The 22,650-nt window shown below is 40.5% G+C and overlaps 1 protein-coding gene across 1 annotated transcript; it reads right to left on the bottom strand.

The window, feature by feature from the left end:
* Nucleotides 1–439: 439 nt before the first annotated feature.
* On the bottom strand, nt 440–17,779 carry LOC143099894 (lactase/phlorizin hydrolase-like). Its single transcript, XM_076262805.1, has 14 exons — nt 17,200–17,779; nt 12,524–12,602; nt 11,695–12,382; nt 9,731–10,379; nt 8,068–9,621; nt 7,683–7,951; nt 2,774–3,064; nt 2,357–2,555; nt 2,031–2,230; nt 1,759–1,865; nt 1,439–1,570; nt 1,136–1,359; nt 771–1,007; nt 440–669 (listed from the first exon to the last, which is right to left on the bottom strand). Exons 1-14 carry the CDS (start codon nt 17,777–17,779, stop codon nt 440–442), a joined length of 5,439 nt encoding a protein of 1,812 aa, XP_076118920.1.
* Between the last annotated feature and the right edge of the window lie 4,871 nt (nt 17,780–22,650).

Genomic DNA, 22,650 nt, shown 5'->3' on the forward strand with positions numbered 1-22,650 from the left:
TCTACTTCATAGGTGTGCAGATAACATACGGTTAATGGTTGTTCTAAATTACGTAGGACAATGGGAAATTCAACCAAGCAGTGGAATAAAAAAGTATAATAAGTTGTACTTATAAACAAAACATAATTTTCCATGTCTTATGATCAAATGGAATCTTTCTGTAATTTACTGTCTGTATAGGAATTAATCAGTCAATCAATCCACTGCTTTGTGCTTTAGCCTAGGTCTGTGTATCTCGTGTTTCAGTTTTGCTCAAGAAAATACAAATACAAACTGTGATCTCATTTAAAGTTACGCCTCCATAGATAAAGTGTAGAGTTGTCTTATACTGCCACCTAAAGGATAGTTTATAGAAGAGCACTGACTATGTCACCAGTTTAATGATTGCTTAACATTTGTGTAGTCAGATTACTGTTTTTGATATAAGATGGAAGAAAAACTAAAGGGCGCTTGTGTTCTCATACACGCCTTCATCGGCAGGTTGTTTTGACTTCTTAGTGGCACTGAAACACTGATAGGTCATGATTGCTGCACCTAAAACACCAAGAATGGAAAAGGCGAAAAGAACATTCAGAGCCCTCGTAGCATCAGGAGGCGACACCTCCATACCCAGAAATTTGACCGCTGCTGGCTTCATTGGAATGGCGGTGGTGGTAGGAGAGGACGTCCCTGTGAAAGTACACAGGCGTGTCAACATCAAACAATTGGTTTATGGCTATGTATGATTACTATTTGTGTTTTACTGGTTTCAGAGATCACCGAACACTTACCTTGCGGCTCAGGATTGAGGCACTCATGAGGACCCTGAGAGGGATCGGGGAATCCATTGCAGCGGACGATGCTGCTGTAGCGCTTGGTGGACTCCTTTGGTACACGTGGAAGGTTGGGATCAGAGCGGTTAACATAGAAGAGGCCAAACCGTTCCTCATAGCCCATAGCCCACTCATAGTTGTCCATCAGAGACCAGGCTGTGTAGCCACGCATGTCCACACCATCGATCAGGTAAGCTGAAAATGCATTTGAGCCCAGAATTGTGACTACTGTAGGAAGTTACAGATGTTAATATTCTATTAGAGTTGAAGGAGATCCTTTTTGTTAAATTTGTAAATAGCTTGTTTATTTGAATAAACAGTACCTTTCAAGGCCTCATTGATGTAACTTTCATAGTAGTGGCTTCTGTGTATATCATTGAGATCTACAGGGCCATTTTCTGAGATACCGTTCTCTGTGACATATACGGGAGGGTTCCCATACTCTTCTTTGATGAATCTCAGGAGGTTTCTGAAGCCGTGAGGAGTTATCCTCAACCAGGCAGAGCCAGATTCTATCCAGGTCCAATCAGAGATGGCAGCCGTCCCTCTGGACAAATGCAAAGTTAATATGTAGGCACATCTAAACTGTTTAATGGGGATTTTTTCATTTGTGATTTATTGCATACCTGTCAGCGTCATAGTTCTGCTGATCTGCAAAATCTACCATGAAGGACAAGACAGATGTATAGTGGTTTAGTCCAAAATAGTCATGGGTGCCATTGATCCTTTGTACTTCTGCGGGTGTAAACTCTGGAAGTCTTGGAGAGAACCAGATGAGGGCGTTACATGAATATAATATTGTTTTATGTCATATCATACTGTTTCATGTTCTCCACGATATCCCAATATACACTTACCTACCCATCAAACCAATCAATCAATGTTAAGCCAACAAGAACATCACTCAATCAGCCACTTGTCACAATATATCATCTATTGACCTCACCTTGACTTGGTTAAGCCCCCTAAGAGGCTCCTCTCTTTAACAGCTTCCTTCATCAGCTCACTGTAGTCGCCTTTAAAAATTGGGTGAGCAAACCATCCCAGGAAGAACTATTATAAGATGAATGGGGAAAAAAAATTACGTTGTCAGTAAGACGGTTAGAAAGTCCATACTTGTCTATTCTATAACATGAATGAACATACAATCAGATGCACCCTTGTGATGACAAGGCTGCACCTTATCATCCCCCCTAAATAAAAGTTGGGTTTTCTTACTTGGACGTAACGATTGGCTGCATATACATCTTCTTGCTTGGCCGGGTTTCGAGGGTATGCCCAGTCAGAATTGAGTGTTATGGAGATTACGCCCCCTTGCTTGGCCCGATAGTTATCATTGTACAGATGCCAGGCCTCAGCATGGGCCTTGATTAAGTTATGAGCAACATTGTAAGGCCCTACGTCTGGTCTGTTAACACCTACGGAAAAAGGTTATGTAAAAAGCTGACTAGTTTATTCAGGTCCATTTAATATATTTAATATATATAAACAGCATCACCACCCTAAGGAACTAATATACTTGTAAGGAAGGAATGCAAATGTACCTGGTGCAAAGTTACCATAACCATATCCTAAATTAGCCACAATGTATGGCTCATTAAAAGTGATCCAGAATTTCACTTTGTCTCCAATGCTATTAAACATGAAATCTGCGTAGTCCTTGAACCACTGAACGCTCTGAGCATTCTCCCAACCGCCCATGTCTTGCAGAGCCTGGGGAAGATCCCAGTGGTACAGGGTCACCTGAAAAATAGATGAGAAGTAAAATAAACATTAAACACACATGGTCTGAGAATTCCTTATATAACAACCAAACATAATCTTGTCACAAAGGAAATCTGACATTTCCATTATGAATTAAAACAAAACCTTTGTGATAAGGTACTTTACATCTGATTGTTGTACTAATGGTTTGTCAAATGTTTTGTCATAACACAGGATTAAGTCATCTATGTCCCTACCTGAGGCTGGATATTAGCAGCCAGCAGCGCATCAATCAGACGATGGTAGAAGTCGAGCCCAGCCTGGTTAATGGTTTTAGTAGTGCCATCGGGCAGAACCCTGGCCCAGGCTATGGAGAGGCGATAATGGCCCACGTTTAAACTCTTGAGCATGGATATATCCTCCATGTATTTGTTGTAGCTGTTGCAAGCAATGTCTCCATTGTCATCATTTCCAATCTTTCCAGCAAGATGAGAAAACTTGTCCCATATGCTGAGACCTTTTCCATCTGATCTCCAGGCCCCTTCAGTCTGACAAGAAATTTAAAAGGTAAGCATTCGATTTCAGCTGGTTTTTAAGTGTAGTGGCAAAAAGGGACAGAAATGTATACTAACATGAAAATCATAGCAGAAGACATATAATGCCTCCATGAAGAATTGTAAAATGTATTCCACTCCCTTATGACAATTTGAATAACATTAACAGGTCAAAATAGTTCTCAAGAAATAGAATAAATTCATTGAAGGTGCAATACATTCATGTAAAACCTCCTTAGGGAGGGTAATTTCTAAATGAAAATGAAATAACAGAAGTGCTTAAGCAGGGCTAATTCAGGACAGGACTATCTATTTCCCCACACTCAGTTAGCCTGGGTTTTTCCATGCTGCCTTACGTGCGCAAATGTATGTGTCATATTGTCAACAACACAGTTCTTGGGGAACTGTCTTGTAGGCTACTGTTCAAGTATGACATTTACATGTTTATGTGAACATTTTAGGCCATATTTGAAATAATTTAAATATTTTTCAGTGAATGTTTATTATGACCGCCGCTAGCGAAGCTAGCGAAGCGGTCATATAGGGATTGTCAAAGTTTTTTTTTTTTTTTTTTTTTTTTTTTTCCCCGTCATCTACTTCCTGAAATTTTGGTCAACGATACCCGGGGCACCGAAACACCAGAGCACATGAAATTTGGTGGGTATGTAGCCCCACTAGACTTTTACGGAAAAATTTCGTTTGGTCCCCGGGGGCCACTCCCCCTCCGCGCTGGGCCCCCCGAAACCCAAAAAATGCAGTTTTTCCTCAATAACTACCTGAACCGTGGCACCGAGGATGAAGACATTTTTATGGTATGTTGGTCTCAAGGGCCCACATCAACTTAGCCCATAATCACTCATTTGTGATTTGCACCCCCCCGGTAAAAAATGAAAATGCAATATCATTCTGCTTTAATCGCCCCTCTCTTCAGTAAAGACGTTCAGAACTGCACCAAATTTTATGTGTATGATTAACCTGACATTCTCTGGGGGTATGCCAAGTTTCGTAGAATTTCATCCATGGGGGGGTCTAAAATATTAAGTTATGTGTACATTTAGTGACTCTACACTCATTGGCCTGTAGATGGTGGTGCACACATATACACATGCACACACACACACAGGCACCCACATACTATCGGTATTAGAACGGCCGATACATAATTACAAATTCAGTAGGATTAAAAGAAAGCCAAAATAAATATTCATCATCATCATCATGGCTGCATTTCCAGTATTGGCGATAAGTAGTCGTTTGTCCACTAGATGGCGCATCGTTGCAGTGAGACGTAATTTTGTTGGAAGTTAATCTTAAATGGGTTGGAAAGACACTATGCTTCCTACAAGGACAAGACTGTAGGCTACAGTAGTTTACCGCAGAGAACGTCTAAGGGTAGGATGATTTCTGCATGACATGTAATTCCCATTTCCTCTTGAAGCCGAAATAAATCTGAGAATGTTTATCGGACATGCTTGTTTTTTACTGCAGGTAGGCTACGTTAATCCTATCAATAGCAGAACGTAGGTAAAATAATGTTACCGTTAGCATGGTTGAGTGATGGAGGCCAATTTGATTATTGATGTATTTGTAGAAAACCATAAATGCGTTTATAAGCTACCAAGCAAATCGATAACAGCACTAATTGTATCTTTCGACTGTCATCTCATTTGCTTATGACCATAACCTAGGCTACTAACAGGAGCTAAGTGAGTTAGCCACAACACGTTCGCTATGTGATGGTTTTTTAATGGAAAATATATAGGCTACCTGAAAGATAACCTGTCTATGATCCCGTGATGATCTACAATCTCCATTTAAACCAGATGTTTTAGAGCGCACGTTGAGATGTATTCAGGGCAGGGCTGTACCTACACATATTTGTTGCACGTGCTACAAAAATCATTCTTTGCGATGAATGATTTAGTACCAACGTTACAAGGGTCAGATACAGTTTTGCCTATGGCTATTCCGTGAGACTGAGGCGCTTTTTGTTTGTTCGAAGTGCGTGTTTAGGGTGTGAGAGGGGAGTCGATGTGCTTTGATTCCAGCTTGGTAGTTGTAGTCTATGCGATTAAAAAACACGTGTGTGTGAAGTATCCAAACAATGATAACGCTTTCATTATGGCTGCTTTAGCCACAGACCTTGAGCTACTGTACAGTGGGTTGGGTTCCGTTTAGAAGTGTCCACTTCATTCGCCCTTTCCGTGATTCACAGCTACGTGAAATGTATTACTACTGATATGCAAAACTATTAACTTTTTCGCCAAGAGGTGGCAGCTTGATACTGTAAGGTGTAAGCCATTGGTTCCAACGGAGATTTTATTTGGGTCGCCAGCATAGCCTAGCGACAATTTGTGTTGTGTAATAGGCCTAGCATAGGGCCTACCTTATATAGCTTATAGTTTGTTAACAGTCACGGTTTTGTCATAACTCCCTCTATGCATTTTTGCATTTAGAATAGCTCTAAAACCGGGGGGCGAACACGTCGCAGGGGGGGCGCCAGTGCGTGGATATCTCAATCGCAAAATTAAACAATATTTCTATCGGGCGCCTACCATGGACTAGGCTGGGTGAAAATCAAAAGATTGCGTCAAAAGATTGAGCTTAACCATTGACCTCATGGTTGCAAAATGCAAGGGAACATGAATCAGCATATTATTTGCACAAACAATAACGGAGAGTAGCTCTTCAACTTTGCCCGTTAAAATGTGTATGAACAGTCTCGCAACGCATTTCATGAAGGCCCTTTGGACATGTCAGTTATTTGCACCACTGGGAAAAACGGCATTTTGTTTTAGACTACTGGTATTTCATTTGTGCATTGACAATAAAGCTGAATATCATTTGAACTAGATGACTAAACTTATGCATATGTAGAAGAAGAAACATTCACAAAAATCCATGACATGACCTCTCTTCTTGATAGCTGTTGAAAACTGCATGGAACTGACAGGGATTGTTTTGTTTAATAATAAATAAATAAATACATTATGCTGCTACCTTCTGCTTTTCCCAAATACAATGTAGCCTACAGGTGTACCTTTCATCAGTCCAGTTGCAATGGATGGACTGTGATGAACTGCCCTACTTGTGATTGTTTAGAGATTTTAAAGGTTTTATAACAATGTTACAGATTTTTTGGCCCAGAAACAAATCTATTCACCTTTGCAGCGCCAGTAGGCTACTTTGTGTGCGGAATGTGTGCAAACACACATTTCAAACAAGCATACACAAAAGTTTCAAGAGTGGGGAATGGAGTAGAAGATGGAGACAAATTCATTAATATGATTTATTTTCGCGGAATGGATGTGCAGGACTGAGCGGCGGTCATATTTTGTACCGCTACGCGGTACATCTAGTTTCTAAAATGATACAAGATTGAATCAAAGTAAAGTTTTTAATGTCCCGTATGGACCGCAAGTAGCATACACTATCATAATAACATTTGTAGTACAGGAGAAACTTGCATCCCTAGTTTGCATTTTAGTGAACCCTTGTGTGCATCAGAGGCGATTGCTCTAAGACTACAGGGGAAGCTCAGCCTCCTCTAAAATATCACGGAAAATCGCATCAAATAACACTATTACATTAGCTTCTAGCCTACTATTCCAACTAGAACATGCTGAAAAAATTTTCAACTTCATGGCTAGTTTGTTCAGCAATAAGGTTTTGCCGGTCATTTATCGTGATTTCGCACCCGTAATACATTGCTGTAACAACACGATCTATCAAAAAACCATGCAAAAAACCCATAGACGCTCGGCTTCACTGGCTTTCAATGGCACTACAGAGTGGGCTGATCTCAGTGCAGAAAAGCTACACGTTTATTGGACAAGCGCCACAAAATCGTCATTTCCAGGGAAGCCCGGCGTCTCTGGGAGTGAATGGGACAGTGGGATGGCCCGGACGCCGAGCTTCTGTATGATGATTGGAGGAACCGTTATAGAGGCTGGACTCTTTTTGATTGACAGCATATGTCGCGATCTGACAGGAAGTGGTTCAAGTTCAAGGCAGGGATGCGTTAACGTTAGTGTTGGCAGGTGAAGCCGAGAGACAAGGCAAGTTACAGCTCAAATTCTCATAATTTGGGAGCAATACAGTCGGTTTCTATTTGTCTTTGTAAATAGCATACTGTAAATAAAACCGTAATGTGGAGTTACAGAGTTTGTGACTTGCTTTTGTTCCAGTTGTGTATTTAGGCTAAATTAGGTAGCGTGTGTAGGCTACATGCCATGTCTGCCATGCCAACTCTATAGCCTACTGTTTGGGATACTTTTTGCCCTCAAAGAACAATATAGCACCTTAATAATATTAATTTAATAATTTACCATTTTTATCAGAGCTTCCCCTGTTCCAAAGAGCAGCAATCGCCACTGGTGTGCATATGCATATTAGTGCACCTTCTTATTTGCATGCCTACATGTCAATATGACGCATGTCCCAATGAGATGTTACAATGAATGTGAATGCTTTCTTATAATTGCTTATAAGAAAGCATTGCTTTCTTTCAACGCTCAACAGCAACAGATCTATAATTATCAGGACAAATGAAGCAAAACAATCTTTAACCATAGGAAACAAATGCAATCAACCATTTTGCATATAAAGTTACCTGGTAAGAAGCTGTGGCTGTGCTCCAGGCAAAATCTTCTCGGAAATTCCCATACAACATTTTCTCCACTTCGGTTTGCGGGAATCCATTTTCCGTAATTATTTTGTGGTAGTAGTGAGCAGATCGCTTTGGTGTTCTGGGGCGGAGGGGGTTTGTGAAGGAAACGTGATGAAGCCCAAATCCCAGGCCATAGCCACTGAGCCACTCAAATTGGTCCATGAGGGAATACAATGTGTAGCCCTTCACCTTTACCCCATCCAGATTTTGAGCTTAAGGGGAAATATAACAGATGTAACCTGATGTCAAGTGTTATAAACAATGGGCAAACACTTATATACAATGATATTATGCAATGCAAGTGGCCATAAAATAAATGTAGCAGTACCTTTCAGAGCCTCATCAATGTGCATTTTGAAAAAGAACACTCTATCAGTATCATCGACTGTTATTCCAGGAAGCGAAGCCATTCCATTTTCTGTGATGTATATATCTGGATCTCCATATTCTTCTTTGATCCAGTTGAGAAGTCTTCTGAGGCCCCATGACACAGCCCTTTGCCCTACGATAGGAGTGGTTGGAGAATTTGGCTCATCCTCCATACCAACGTCTTGATCAGTGTCGTACGATGCAGGAGTGAGTGCTGTAGTCACATATCGTACAACCTTTGTGGTGTAGGAGTTAATGCAAAAGACATCAGCAGTGCCTTGAATATAAGCCTTCTCCTGGTCAGTGAAAGTTGGCAGTCGGGACTGTGGAAGTCCCTGAAGTTCACTCTTGTTGCCAACTTGCCACTTCATGGCATCAGGGAAGTCACCGTTTTTGAAGATGGGGTGGGCAAACCAGCCCAGCTGGAACTGGAGGGCTCGGTCAGCAGCAGTTACCTGTCGAGGGTCGTTGGGGTCTTTTGGCTCAACCCAATCTGCATTGAGGCTGATGGACACTAGTCCTCCTTGAGTTGACCTGTACTTGTCATCATAGGTGTGATATGCTTTTGCATGAGCGTTAAGGAGATTGCGTGCAATTCTGTAAGGGGCGTTTCCTGGATCTTTAGAATTGGGAGGATACAGACCCAGTCCATAACCAAACCAAGCAATTGTATAAGGTTGGTTGAATGTGATCCAGAACTTGACTCTATCACCAAAGGTAGAAAAGCAGAAGACGCAAAAGTCATTGAAGATGTCAGTCATGTTGACATTGTCCCACCCACCAGTGTCCTGTAGAGCCTGAGGAAGGTCCCAGTGGTAGAGAGTCACTATTGGGGTGATGTTTTGGGCAAGGAGACCATTGATCAGTTTATTATAATAGTCTACTCCCTTCTGATTCATAGAAGGTCTTTGGCCATCTGGAAATATTCTTGACCAGGACAAGGAAAATCTGTAGGACTTCACTCCTAAAGCTCTTAGCGTGTAGAGATCCTCTTCCACCTTATTGTAACTGTCACATGCCACATTGCCAGTTGCACCGTTTGGGAGGTTCCCAGGCTTCTGAGTGAATGTGTCCCACACACTTGGTTTTTTTCCATCTGTGTTCCACGCACCTTCAATCTGATAGGCTGAGGAGGAGACACCCCACTGGAATCCTTCAGGGAATGTTCCATAGTGGTAAAGCTTCCTCTGAAAGTTGGTCTGATGTGAAAACTTCTCCCAAACAACTTTGGATTTAGATGGAACTTCAGATGGCGGTAAGGGAATCTTACTAGTTTGGGGTTGTTGGAAAGTAACCTGATTTGTATGTCTTGCTATCGCACTTGTGAAGCCATTATTTTGTATTACGTCAGAGTAGAAGTAGGCAGATTCCTTTGGGGTTCTAGGTCGATTTAGGTCTTCAAAAGTTACATAGTATAACCCATATCTCTCACTGTAGCCTTGAGGACCTTCAAATCCATCCATTAATGATTGAACAGTAAATTTTTGTATGTTAAGTCCATCTTCAGTTATAGCTATTATGTAATGAAAAATAACCCATTATTTCTTCAGATAATAAAATAATAATAAATAATAATATGTTTTATTTTATTAAGCCACAGATAATGATTAAAAACAAATTACCTTTCAGTGCCTCGTTGATGTAGCCTCGCAGAAATTCTACACGTTGGGCGTCATTGAGTACGTTTCCACCGTAAGCTGTTGGCATCCCAGTTCCAGTGATGTGAATTGGCACCTTGGTGACTGATGTGTACTGTGCTGAGATGTAGTTGAGCAGACGGCGAAGTCCCCAAGGTACTATTTGAACCGAGCTAGACCCTGTACTTGGCCAGCTGGGGTCAACATGAGACTGGAAGTCTCCAACACCATGAGGTCCTGGAACACACTGTCCGCTACTCCCATTTATAAGACGGGTGGTGTAGTGGTTCAGCCCAAAGAAATCTGCTGTTCCTTTGATCCGCTGTTTCTCAGATTCTGTGAACACAGGAAGTCTTGCTACCTCAACGGGCTGACATTCTTGCTTCTTCTGTTCAATCTGAGACTTGAACTTTGGTGAATAGTCTCCATCCACGAATATGGGGTGCGCAAACCAGCCCAGCATGAAGTCCAGGTAGCGTCCAGCTGCCTCAATGTCCTGAGGACTTGTAGCGTTCAGAGGCTCAGCCCAGTCTGAATTCAGAGCTATGCCCACTCTCCCACCCTGCTGTTTCCTGTAGTTATTGTTGTAGACATGCCAGGCCTCAGCATGGGACTTCAGTATGTTATGGGTCACCTGAGAAGTCGAGAGTCAATATTGATGCTTTGTTATTGTTTTGGTGTGCGACTAAAATAGTTGAAAGAACTGGAAACAGTCAAAGATCAAATTATATATATATAGTATAAGTATGTATATATATATATTTATTCCACTGCTTTGTTGACTCCTCCATTGTCCTGCGTAATTTAGAACGTATGTTATTTGCACACCTATGAAGTAGATCCAATTTGTTGGCCATATCACACTTGTATATTAATTCGCCGAACTCGTTAAGTTTAAATGAACTGTCACGTTGCATCCAAGCTGTAAAATACTGATGTTCAGAACATAGTAACATTGTAGCATATGACGGACGTGGATTTTAGTTAGTTGGATGACAAGTAAAATAGCGATGTTTCAAAGCGCTTCATCAGAATCCTGCGATGTCGTTAGATGGAACTAACGACTGGCCTTTGGCCATAGCAACCATCCATTTAGAACTAGTAACGGCAGTTTGTGTTGCAAGCTGAGAAATGTGTTGATATGTGCCGGAAAGAAGTAGTTCTACAAACAATACAGATCTCTGGCGTTGGGATGCAGATGTGACCGCGCGTTCAACCTGGACGCATTCTTGTGGGCACCTATACGTGAGCGCCGTGTGAGCGCACGTGAGCCAATCACTCCTACTGACACGCACACACACGCACGCACGTCCATCTGCACCCACCGTTCAACCTCTTAGTGTGTTTATTTTTCGGATAATCTAATTGAGTGAAGTCCATTTTCCCGCTTATTCTACTGCTTGATTCAGTTTCCCATTGTAGCGGTCGACTATTGTGAAAATTTCGCGTCGGGCCATTTTACCATCTAGAACATGTATTAACTTAGTCTAGTCGAACGGCGTGTCGTCCATTATCCCTTACATATATATAGCCTATATATATATAAGTATAAGTATATATATTCTTTTGAATCCGTGATGGAAATTTGGTCTCTGCATTTATCCCAATCCGTGAATTAGTGAAACACACTCAGCACACAGTGAACACACGGTGAGGTGAAGCACACACTAATCCTGACGCAGTGAGCTGCCTGCTACAGCAGTGCTCGGGGAGCAGTGAGGGGTTAGGTGCTTTGCTCAAGGGCACTTCAGCTGTTCCTACTGGTTGGGGTTTGAACCGACAACCCTCCGGTTACAAGTCCATAGCGCTAACCAGTAGGCCACGGCTGCCCCAAATTATGCCATATCACTACTTACATGCACACAACATAATTTAATCATATATGGACATGTTCCTCTGTATCTTACAAGAAGCAATGGCTGTTAAATGTTGACTGTTTGAAGTTTTACCTGATAGGATGATATTACTGGGTCCTTGACTCCCGGTGCATGCTCACCAGTGCCATAACCAGAGTGGCTCACGACCCACGGACTGCTGAAGGTGTTCCAGGTCTTCACTCTGTCTCCAAATCTGGAGAAGCAGAAGTCTGCAAAGTCTTTAAAAGCCTCCACAACGGTGGGATTCTTCCAGCCTTCGTTGTCTTGTAAGGCCTGAGGAAGGTCCCAGTGATAAAGGGTGACAACGGGCTCTATGTTTGACTGAAGGAGCGTGTTGATGAGGTTGTCATAATAAAGGGCTCCTTTCTCTGACAGGCTCCCCCTGTGGCCAGTAGGGAAGATTCGGGCCCAAGATATGGAAAACTGAAAGGTGTCGGTGAGCAGACCTCTGAGCATGTACACATCATAGTCCACCTTGTTGTAGCTGTCACAAGCCAGGTCAGCAGTCTGGTTATCAAACACATGACCCTGGTGTCCAAAACGGTCCCATATTGTTTCCCCCTTGCCATCTTCAGACCAGCCACCCTCCACTTTGAAAGACTCACTGGAGACGGCCCACTGAAAGCCCTCAGGAAATGAACGAATCAGGAAGTTATCACGCTCAGATGGGGACTGAGAGCTAAAACTCCGCCAGACGTTCTCATAAGGAGACATTGATGCCTTTTTTATCTCTGAATGTGCACTCTGAGATTCTGTAGAACTACGGATAGAAGTATAGAACCATAAGTTTGGTTAAAAAATAAATAAAAAAATAAATTAAGTTAATATATATATATAAATATATATGTGTGTGTATGTGTGGTTGTGTGTATATACTACAATAAACAACAATAAACATTACCGAGAGTAGATATTGCCTATGCGCCCCAAAAAATCTTTAATATCACATCCCAGCATTTGAAGGTCTTCGTTTTCCAGTGCTGTAAAGAATGTATTTTTTTTTGTGAATACAAAACTCTGCTGCACAATGATTCAATCATAAACTGTTACTACTTTTATTTTCCTGGATACCTTTGAGCACTGTTGAAATGGACTGGAAATGGTTTTCATGGTTGTAGGCACAGTTCTTCACTTTCATCTCATAGACGAGAATTGGTAGTTTATTTGTTGCTTTCTGAAACATGGAATGGTTGACCACAAAAGTATTGTAGAAAAGGCATTAAATATGATCCTTATCATGCAAATATATCAAAATGAAATGCACATACTCTGCACATTTATCTTACGGTACACACAAATTGGAATAGAACACTGAACGTAAAATAAGTCCCTTCAGGTCGAAGCAAAACCCCTCCACTGCGCGTCGGGGTTCTGTTCTCCCTGTCGGGACTTATTTTCTGATAATTACCGGCGGACAATACATTATCCCTTACATATATATATATATATATATATATATATATATATATATATTTGCCATGGTGGAAAGTAAACAAGTAAGCACAATTTTAAGATACTGTACTTGGGTATTTCCATTTTATTTATCAGACTTCCTGTGCAAGGTCCTAAACAATAACAGCAAAAAACACTGAAAATTACCTAGTATAGTAGAAGAGATCAGGCAGAAAAGATGAACCATTTAGACAAAGCGAAGTAGGAGGATTAATAGGGAGGCTACCCTGGGCAAGTAACTGAAGTGTTCCATTCACAGAGCATCTGCTGCAACAATTAGCTTCCACTTTAATCAGTTAAACTGGCAACTCCAGACTCGATAGCGTACGGTCAAAAAAATTAGACCAGTCTTCTTCAGTCTAGACTTTTGACTGGTAATGTATATTTAAAGCAGTACTTAAAGGACAATTCCGGCGCAAAATGAACCTAGGGGTTAATAACACATGTGTACCGAGTTCGACCGTTCGCTGGGATGTATTTTCATGCTAGTCGAATGTGACCAGTTTTATTGCAAACCTCTTATTAGCGTTTAACGCTAGCCTTCGGGGCACACGTACAGTAGAAAGAAATCGCTATTTCTATACCACTAACAAGGCTCAAAATAGCACCACACTTACATAGTAGCATAATGAGGGTCTCTACATGTAAACCGAAGCATTGAGAACTTTGTAAGTGTACAGGCAGTTTATTAAAAAGAAACACATTACCGTTCATGTCTGGTTCACATACAGGCAGGCGCCTTGGTTAAACAGCACTCTGGGAAGTGAATCTCGGGTGAAACGTTGTTGCAGAAGGACTGTGCAAAAGAGAAGCACTGAACGCTGAACAGGAGACATAAGAGATGGCAGGTTATTTGAACGAATTTGAAGACATCGAGGATGAACCCTTATTGGACGTCCTTATCTTTTCGAGTCGGAATATACCAACGAAGAGCTGCGGGAGCTCCGTGAAAGGGCTATGAGAGAGAGCTAGAAGCTACCTGTAGTCAATGGCACACAGGCGGCGGCGATCCATACCAGAGGGACCAGATGGACATCCACTAAGTAAGTACACTATACAAGTTATGTTACATCGGAGCTATTATTTCTGATAGGCCTATATTGAGCAAATTACGTTTGATTTTAGTTCACATCGCCTGCCTGTATATGTGAACCAGACGTGCCTGTACACTTACAAAGTTCTCAATGCTTCGGTTTACATGTAGAGACCCTCATAATGCTACTGTGTAAGTGTGGTGCTATTTTGAGCCTTGTAAGTGGTATAGAAATAGCGATTTCTTTCTACTGTACGTGTGCCCCGAAGGCTAGCGTTAAACGCTAATAAGCGGTTTGCAATAAAACTGGTCACATTCGACTAGCATGAAAATACATCCCAGCGAACGGTCGAACTCGGTACACATGTGTTATTAACCCCTAGGTTCATTTTGCGCCGGAATTGTCCTTTAAGAAGATTTGCTCTTGGGGTCCCCCTACAGTTGAGAAGCACAATAATAAACAAACTAAATATGCATCTTTTGCAACAAAGTATGAACATAACTCCGATATAATATAGAGGAAATGCACCGACAGCAGTCTGTAGAAAGATATCTCTGAATTCCTGTAGAATAGCAGCTCTTTTCCATTTCGATTTCGGAGGGGGGCAGTGTTCCTACCTGAACACCAAACTTCGTAAGGCTGTTTTACAAGCAATAAGAGCTGCTCAGATTGCGGCAGAGGTGCCGTTCGCCCTGATATAGGGCTGCAGCAGCAATCGATTCTTTTCGGAATCGAGTATTCTATCGATTATTTCATGGATTAATCGAGTAATCAGATAAAAAATATTTTTGCGTTATTAAGTGCAATTTATTAATGTGCAATTTATTAGTATGCACAACAAATGTCATGCTGTAAACTAGCCCTACTCACTTCAAAGTAAATTAATATATCTGTTTTATGTAGATTTGTGCATCTGCAGCATTTACCATTACTACCAAATAACCTATAATAATTATGTCTGGGGTAGTTCTATTTGGTGAGGTAACCGGGTGTGTGTGTGTGTGTGTGTGTGTGCGTGTATGTGTACACACGAGAGAGAGAGAGACGAGACGAATATGTGTGTGATAAGGAGTTTTTTGCCGTATTGCTCACTAGCAATTTAACATGAATAAGTTTACTACTTAAAGTATCCACCATCCACATCCACATCATATCGACTCACTACATTACAGCCGTTACATATACTGTGTGCTCTAACAAGCACTAGTACAACAGCTTTAAAAAAAGATCTGGCCGTGGCCCGACTGCTGGGGCACCTGCACCGTACGCCGGCGACCCGGGTTCGATTCCCGCCCCGTGGTCCCTTCCCGTTCCCACCCCGACTCTCACTCGCTTCCTGTCATTCTCCACTGCCCTGCCATTAAAGGCATAAATAGGCCAAAAAATATACTTAAAAAAAGACCTGAAAACATATATGAGAGCTTTTAGTTAACTGACTTTTATCTTGTAGCCTACGGCTATGTTGTACATAATGAATATCAATCATGGACCAAATCAAATAATTTTTTTATCTCAATCCTTAACAATATTTGGCTGCTAATACTCTTCATTATATGCTTTACTTCTCTACATACTGTTACTTTTACTTTTACTTGTAGTGGAATCATTTCACATTGCTGTGCTGTGAATACTTTCACCTTGATTAATTGTTCGAGATTGATGACAGAAATGTACAATAACAATATGCCTACCTACCTACCATTTACTTGACTTTTTGTGTAATGCAATGAGAGAAATAGGTTACGGTTTGTTGCATGTAAGGCCAACATTCGCTACTGTTTTTTCAGTAGGCTAGTCAAGAAATACCTCTATGTCTTGAACGTGTCTCAGTTCCTCTTCCAGACTTCTTTGCAAAGAGCAGTCATATTCAGTGAGCACCGTCACAAAGTCCACCTTTCTCTGTCACAAAAATAAATATAGAGGATTATTTTATTGAGGGGATATTTTAGGGAATGATTAACTCTGGTTTTGCATATTTGTGGTTATATAATATGCCACTATGCATGTGTAAATATAACAACTAAAGGACAGTGACCTTACCATGTGTATGCTTCTACTGTGATAAAAGTTTGCTATTGCTCCAAAAGACAGCTGGCCACCTATGAAGATAAGAAATCTGTTATCACAAACATAGTATAGCCTACCTCACTCTTGATGTGACTGTAAGTGTGTTGGTGCTCATGGCTCTCTTGATAATTTTTCAAGTTAATTCTACAAATATGATGCAATTGTCAAATATATAGCCCTGAGAAAAGTTTGACAACCCATATGCATAGAGGGTGGTAGTACCGTCATTTTGTATGGTTTGATTAGCATTTTTACACGTTCCGGTTCTGAGAGAATGAATGGGGTTTCGGGAAATTATAAAAACAACGCCCCGACAATAAATTAACTGGGAATTCCCGCATTTGTTTCCTTTCAATAAAATCAGTGTGTATGTTGTCTCCGTGTAGACTTTAAACTCGTTATATTGTTAACCCATTATATAGTCTGTTGCTACGCCTCTAATCATAGTTAGCAAGTTTTCTCACAATAATCGCATAGTTAACATATCGATTACAGAGGGGTTTGGCAGCCACAATCGGTGGATCGTATTTCAGATATTTTAGGCATTATGCAAAGTTACATAAGAAGTCGAGGGGAGTGAGTAAAGAGTTACTCTATCTGTAACAAGGGATACCTCTCAACCGTACTGCTTGCTGCACCAGGCAAGCGATGTGCTGTAGTCCGCTTAATTTCTGCTGTAACATTTTGATAGCAGCAGTTTGTGACAAAATACTGAATAATAAATACATTTTAACTCGCCAGACCGAATGCCTAGGTTTTCAACAGCTGTTGTTTCGCTCACACCTTATTTGAGCCGTATTGAGCCGTAAAACTCCATTCATTTTTCCATAGAGAAACCAGGACCAGGAATCGTTAAAATGTCTAAACACTACTTCTGGGTGGCTACCACACTCTATATGTTGAATTTATTATGTCAATGCATGTTTAAAACCTTAGTGAAACCTAATTATCAATGATAAGGTCTTACCTTTTACAGAGACACGATGATAGAGTTGATACACTCTATCATGGACATGGAGGGCACCTTGCAGAGCAGACGCAGAAGAGGCCTTGTCTTCATCACTACTCAGCTCATCTAGATGGCTGAATGTGATCCAGTACTTGACTGAGTCTCCGAACTCTGCAAACACAAATTCTGCATAACGCTCAAAGGCCTTTGGCAGTTCAGGACTGTCCCAGTCCCCAAGTGTGGCCCTGAGTCCCTCTGGAACAGCTGAGCGGTGTAAGACCACCAGGGGCTGCAGGCCTGATTCAGTCAGCTGCTCCAGAAGGGTCCTGTAGCACCTCACTGTGTCCTGATGGGGGCGACTGGAGTCTCCTGTGGGGAGGATGTGGCACCAGGAGAGGGGCACCTTGTAGTGCGTCACCCCCCGACTCTGCAGATACTGGAAGTGGTCTCTGAGCTTTGAGGGCAGTGCATGGCTGCAGTCAAATACATCATGAGTCTCCTCAGATGGGAATGTCTGGCTCGCAGAGGGACTTAAGGTCAAGTCTTTCACTAAACTGTGGGTCAAAGGGCCAGCAAGAAGCATGAACTCCTGTGGGATATCCCCTTTCCCGTGGCAACCCTGAAGGCTCAGCAGCCACAGAGAGAGCAGAAACATTGTCACCATCATCTCTGCAGGTACTTAACTAAGAACTTTCTCTGAATTTATAGCAATGCAGGAGGCCACTGTTTCATAACATGGCTTTACACCAGTAAGGCACAGTTTATTGTGGTTCTGCTGATAATGCCCTTTGCATATAAACACTGATAGTGGTATTGTTCACCATTGGCATTCTCCCCATAAAACACAAATGTCTGTCTAGAGGTCACAACAGCTATTAAGAGTAGAACACAATCATCCAACACATTTGCCTCATACATTTGTCATCCATCCCTCATGATTTTAGTTGATACCATGACAATTTAACAACAGCATTGCTCCTCAGTTTTTAAAGAATTGAAACTGACATTTGATTGTAACTTAAAAGTTGATCATTTGCAAAATACTGTTTTGCTGTGATGCACTCATCAGGAGATGCTGTACCTCAGTGCTAATTCATCTCTGAATTCATATAATTTGTCCTTGGTGCAATATTCCACTGCCTTACATGCATGCTTTGAGAATTATTTGGAAATTCTTTGAATTGAAAATACACCTAAATGGATTGTAATTTGTCTGTTATCTTATCATTAATGCTGTTGATGTGTGAGTGAGCTCTTGTGAGAAGGCTACATTTAGTAAACGTGGGTTATATGGGGTGTGAAACAGAGTTATGCAACAGGGTGTAAGGTTGTTGTGGAAGTTGTTAGGTTCACGTGAGTTTTTGTGGGTTCTGCTCTCTGTTATCTCCTGTTTAGTGGTCACCCTCTAGTCTAGGGTTTGAAAAATATTGATTTTGGCTTTATTATTGTAAGCAACTACAAAATGTCTAGTTATTTCATTTTTTTATTTCATTTGCTAATTTGATAGGGACAATGCTCAACAATTAAGACATAAAAGTGTAAATACAATAGAGATAGCTTGCGAGTGCTACTTTCCATCTGTTGTCCCTAGCCAGTTCTTAAAAAGGCAGCCTAGAATAAAAGAGCAAATAGAAAAATAAAACCCAGACCCAGGTACTCAGACCCAGACTAAAGATACCCATCAGACAAGACAGTACAGCTATGGATACATATTACACACAAGACAAACAGCTATGGTTACACATTACACACACATGTTAGTTCCATCATGTCATTGTGAAGATGGCTTGGTCATCCCTTCACCTGTTAACCATACAACACTGGCTGCTTGTTTGCATTTATGTGGAGTTCAGTTGTAATGCCTGTACAATTGCAGTGCACAATTCATTATTATATCACAGTGTCACAATATCTTTAAAATCCAAAAAAGCCAATCCAGACAATCAAAAGAATACATCTGCTAGCCTAAAACCACCACTACTACCACCATTACATTTCATGTTAATACTGTTAAAACCTCTGAAAAAGGGGTCATTCCGTGTCAAATCAGATAAGGTTGTTGCTGCACCGTCTCAGATTTTGTTCAAACCTTGTCTACTGTATATCATCAATGGGTCCTAAAACCAAGGCCTGTTAAATATTTCTGTGCAAATCTTATGTCTTCATGTCTTTTTCAGACCTTGAAATTCTTTCATTTTTACAGCTTGAAAAACATGTGCCATGTTTGGGCATTAATATCTTGCCAAATATTTTCCCTAGCCTCCTCAAATTTTCTAGGGTGGAAGACCAACTCATAAAAAGCATGTGTAAACAATTTAAAGTCTGTACTAAATGTCTCCTGACTTTTGAAAGGGCCCTAGATTTCAGAAAAACGTGCATTAAGCTATGTTTTTTTCATTTGGTATCAGTATATACAATCAATGTCTAGTAGCAAAATGCTATGTTGTGTTTCACCTGAGGAGGTGCTAAAATTATTTTTTATTGTAAATGTTTATTTTGGTGTTCCCAAAACACCTGTAACTACATGCATATTCTGTGAATGGGACTTGGTACACTATTGGTATTTTACACTAAATGTCCATATACTTCGCTATTTCCACATAGATTTTTATGGTCCTACTAGCTACCCCACATACCATTTCAGTTGCATGAAAACGACACAAAAATACAACACGCCATGTTTTATCCTTATTATTGTCATGGCCTTTTGTTTGGGAGACTTCACATTTTGGGACAACATTAACAAAAGATTATATTCAGGTGTGTCCCAATAAAGGAGTTTTGAGACCCTCAATATCACTTTTTTCAATGAGACTGTGGTACAAATTTGTAATCATTGAATCGTACTGAGAACATGTGTGAACAAAGTTTCATCATATGAATGTCGAAACATGGCCTCCAAGATAAGGCCTTTTAGAGAGCGTAAACAATCAAGGGCAAAAAGACTATGAAACAATAGAATTTAATAAAAATATTTTACAGGTTTTAGTTATGGAAACTAAACATTGTGTAGACAAACTTTGAGGAAAATCGGAGTCAGTGCTGCAACCATTTTCCTGGATTTTGTCTGATTTGACATGGAATGACCCAAAGAACTTTGTCCTCATCATACGAGATTACTGTTGTTATATGTCATTATCCATTAATCGAAAGACACTTGCAATGTAAACAATATCGATTAGAAAGTCAAATATAGTTGAGTTATCCAAGGTGAAAGTAATAGGTTTTTACTTTTTATTACCGCTCCGTAGATAATCTTACGACACTAATTACATGCAAGTAATAAAAAAATTCATGACACTTACTTCTGCCAATTGCAATTTAACAATGTGACATGGCTGTGTGTGGCGTGGCTTAAGAATGTCCCCATGGCTGTAATTTGCGATTGGCCGAGTGCCCAAGGTAATTACTGCCGTCAGTGCCGTGGTGATATCCTTTACCAACACCACGACCACGTGTGTCATATTGCTTTTATACAACGGTTCCATTACCAACTCATTTAGTTTAAAGATACAAAATTGTGTTTTCTATTGTATGTTTTGATTAATTCATCCTCTGCTTATACAGAAATACTGTAGTTCCATTCTTATCCTTGGCGTTTCAGTGAGAGGCTATATGTGCTTGTGCACACAGTAATTTGTATAACCTACTTACTTATATTAATTTCTAATTAATATTAAATTGAACATTCACCTACTCTTTATCTATTCTATTTTCTCACTCAAATGTCACATTATGAAATCACTGCTCACTTGCTTTGAATTGAATGGAATATTTATGTTGGATAATTTAATGCAAGGCCGTAGTCAATGTCAACATTGAGGGGGGACCAAATCTGTGGTGGGGTCTGAGGGACCCCCAAACAGAATTTCAATAAATTTCCTACCATGCAAAAAATATTATTAAAAATCACAAACAAGTCGTTAGTTAAGTCAGTCAATTAGGGTATTCCAAACTTTTGACGGACATAGGCATAGCATAGATGGATTATGAACCCCTGGGCACAGATGCCCCCCCCCCTCCTCCAGATAGAGGGGTCCTGAGGCATTCTCCCATGGAAGATTTTTTTTTTTAAATGACCCTTTAAATGATGACTTCTGGGGAGTTTTGTGAAAAGAGAAGGGTGGAGAAGAACCAACTTCACACAGAGGCTTGGGCTTCAGGGCCCCCTGAGCTCTTGGGCCCAGTAAGCCCATTCAGTAATCCATCCCTGGACCTGTAGTATGACTCCATTTGTCTTCAAACTTTATACTTTTAAAGAAATGACAAACTAGAGTATCTTTGTTAACCTCTATATTACACAGAATGTGGTTCTTTGACTTATTACTTACACCTGAAGATTTTTTTAACTAAGGCTTAAACTCGTTGGACCTATAGCCTAATAAGATTTTGTCTTTTAATTTAGATTTTATTATGCTGGCGGCTATTCACACAATTTTAACATATGCAAGATGCAACAACCATTTCTAAGAGGCCTATAAACGGCAATTTCTGGCATTACTACTAGCATATGAATGCATTAGCCTATTTATGTTGAAAGACGTGAAAGAAATTAATGACACAGGTTTGCACAAATTCATCATTTAAAATAAAACGTTTCACTTTAGCTATCATTGTGAGAATAGGCTACAATATGGAAAATGTTTCAAAGTTCCCTTTGAGTCTGATCAGCTCCAAAAATGTATGGGATTTCCTTAGCCTGTGCTACACCTTTCCAACAAGTGAAAATTGTACCGGTAGCTTTTGCGATATTGTTGACAGCCCTACCTCACCGCAGTAGGGTGCAGTAAATGGAAGCTTTTGATAGCGCAAGCCACTTACGAAAAACAGAAAACCACCAGGACAAACCACTCAGGGGTGTAGGCTACTCTGGAACCATCACTAGGTCACTAATTTGTGCGTTATTTACGTTTGATTACATTTCAGATGGCGGTGCGTGTTGGTTTCCTGTAGGCCTATAGCGCTTTTTTCTTTCTTTATTTTGCTATGTCCGTATATTGGGGGGGACATTTTGGTCATATTTGAATATTGGGGGGGGGGGGATATTTGTCTATGGTGACTACGGCCCTGATTTAATGCAATGTCATTACTTGTGTACAATAAAGCCCCTGGTCCAGATCTTTTTTAATTATAATTATAAATAATTTGTGGCTACACACTGAAATATTGTGCTGAGCAGCTTGGAGGAGTTTTCCAGCAGATATTCCAGAACTCTCTATCTACTGCCACTGTCCCACAACCATGGAAACACTCCAATTATTTCCATTCCCAAGAAGAGCAGCCTTAAAGTCCTGAATGACATCATGAAGGCATTTGAGAGGATTGTGAAAACTCACATTCAAAGATGGATCCTCTTCAGTTTGCATATCAAACTAGGCAATATATTCCCATATATGGAATTTAATAGTTATATTTTCCAATATATTGCAATAAATGGGAAAATACTGCAATTATTGCCGTTTTCATATATTGAATAAATGCATATTGTTATACTATTTAATCTATTGTTGTGTATATTGAAATATG

This window comes from Alosa pseudoharengus, unplaced genomic scaffold (assembly GCF_046254945.1).
Source record: "Alosa pseudoharengus isolate Yale_2024_CS ecotype anadromous, Long Island Sound unplaced genomic scaffold, YU_APseudo_1.1 YU_APseudo_1.1_scf_3, whole genome shotgun sequence".
NCBI classification, from domain to species: Eukaryota; Metazoa; Chordata; class Actinopteri; order Clupeiformes; family Clupeidae; genus Alosa; species Alosa pseudoharengus.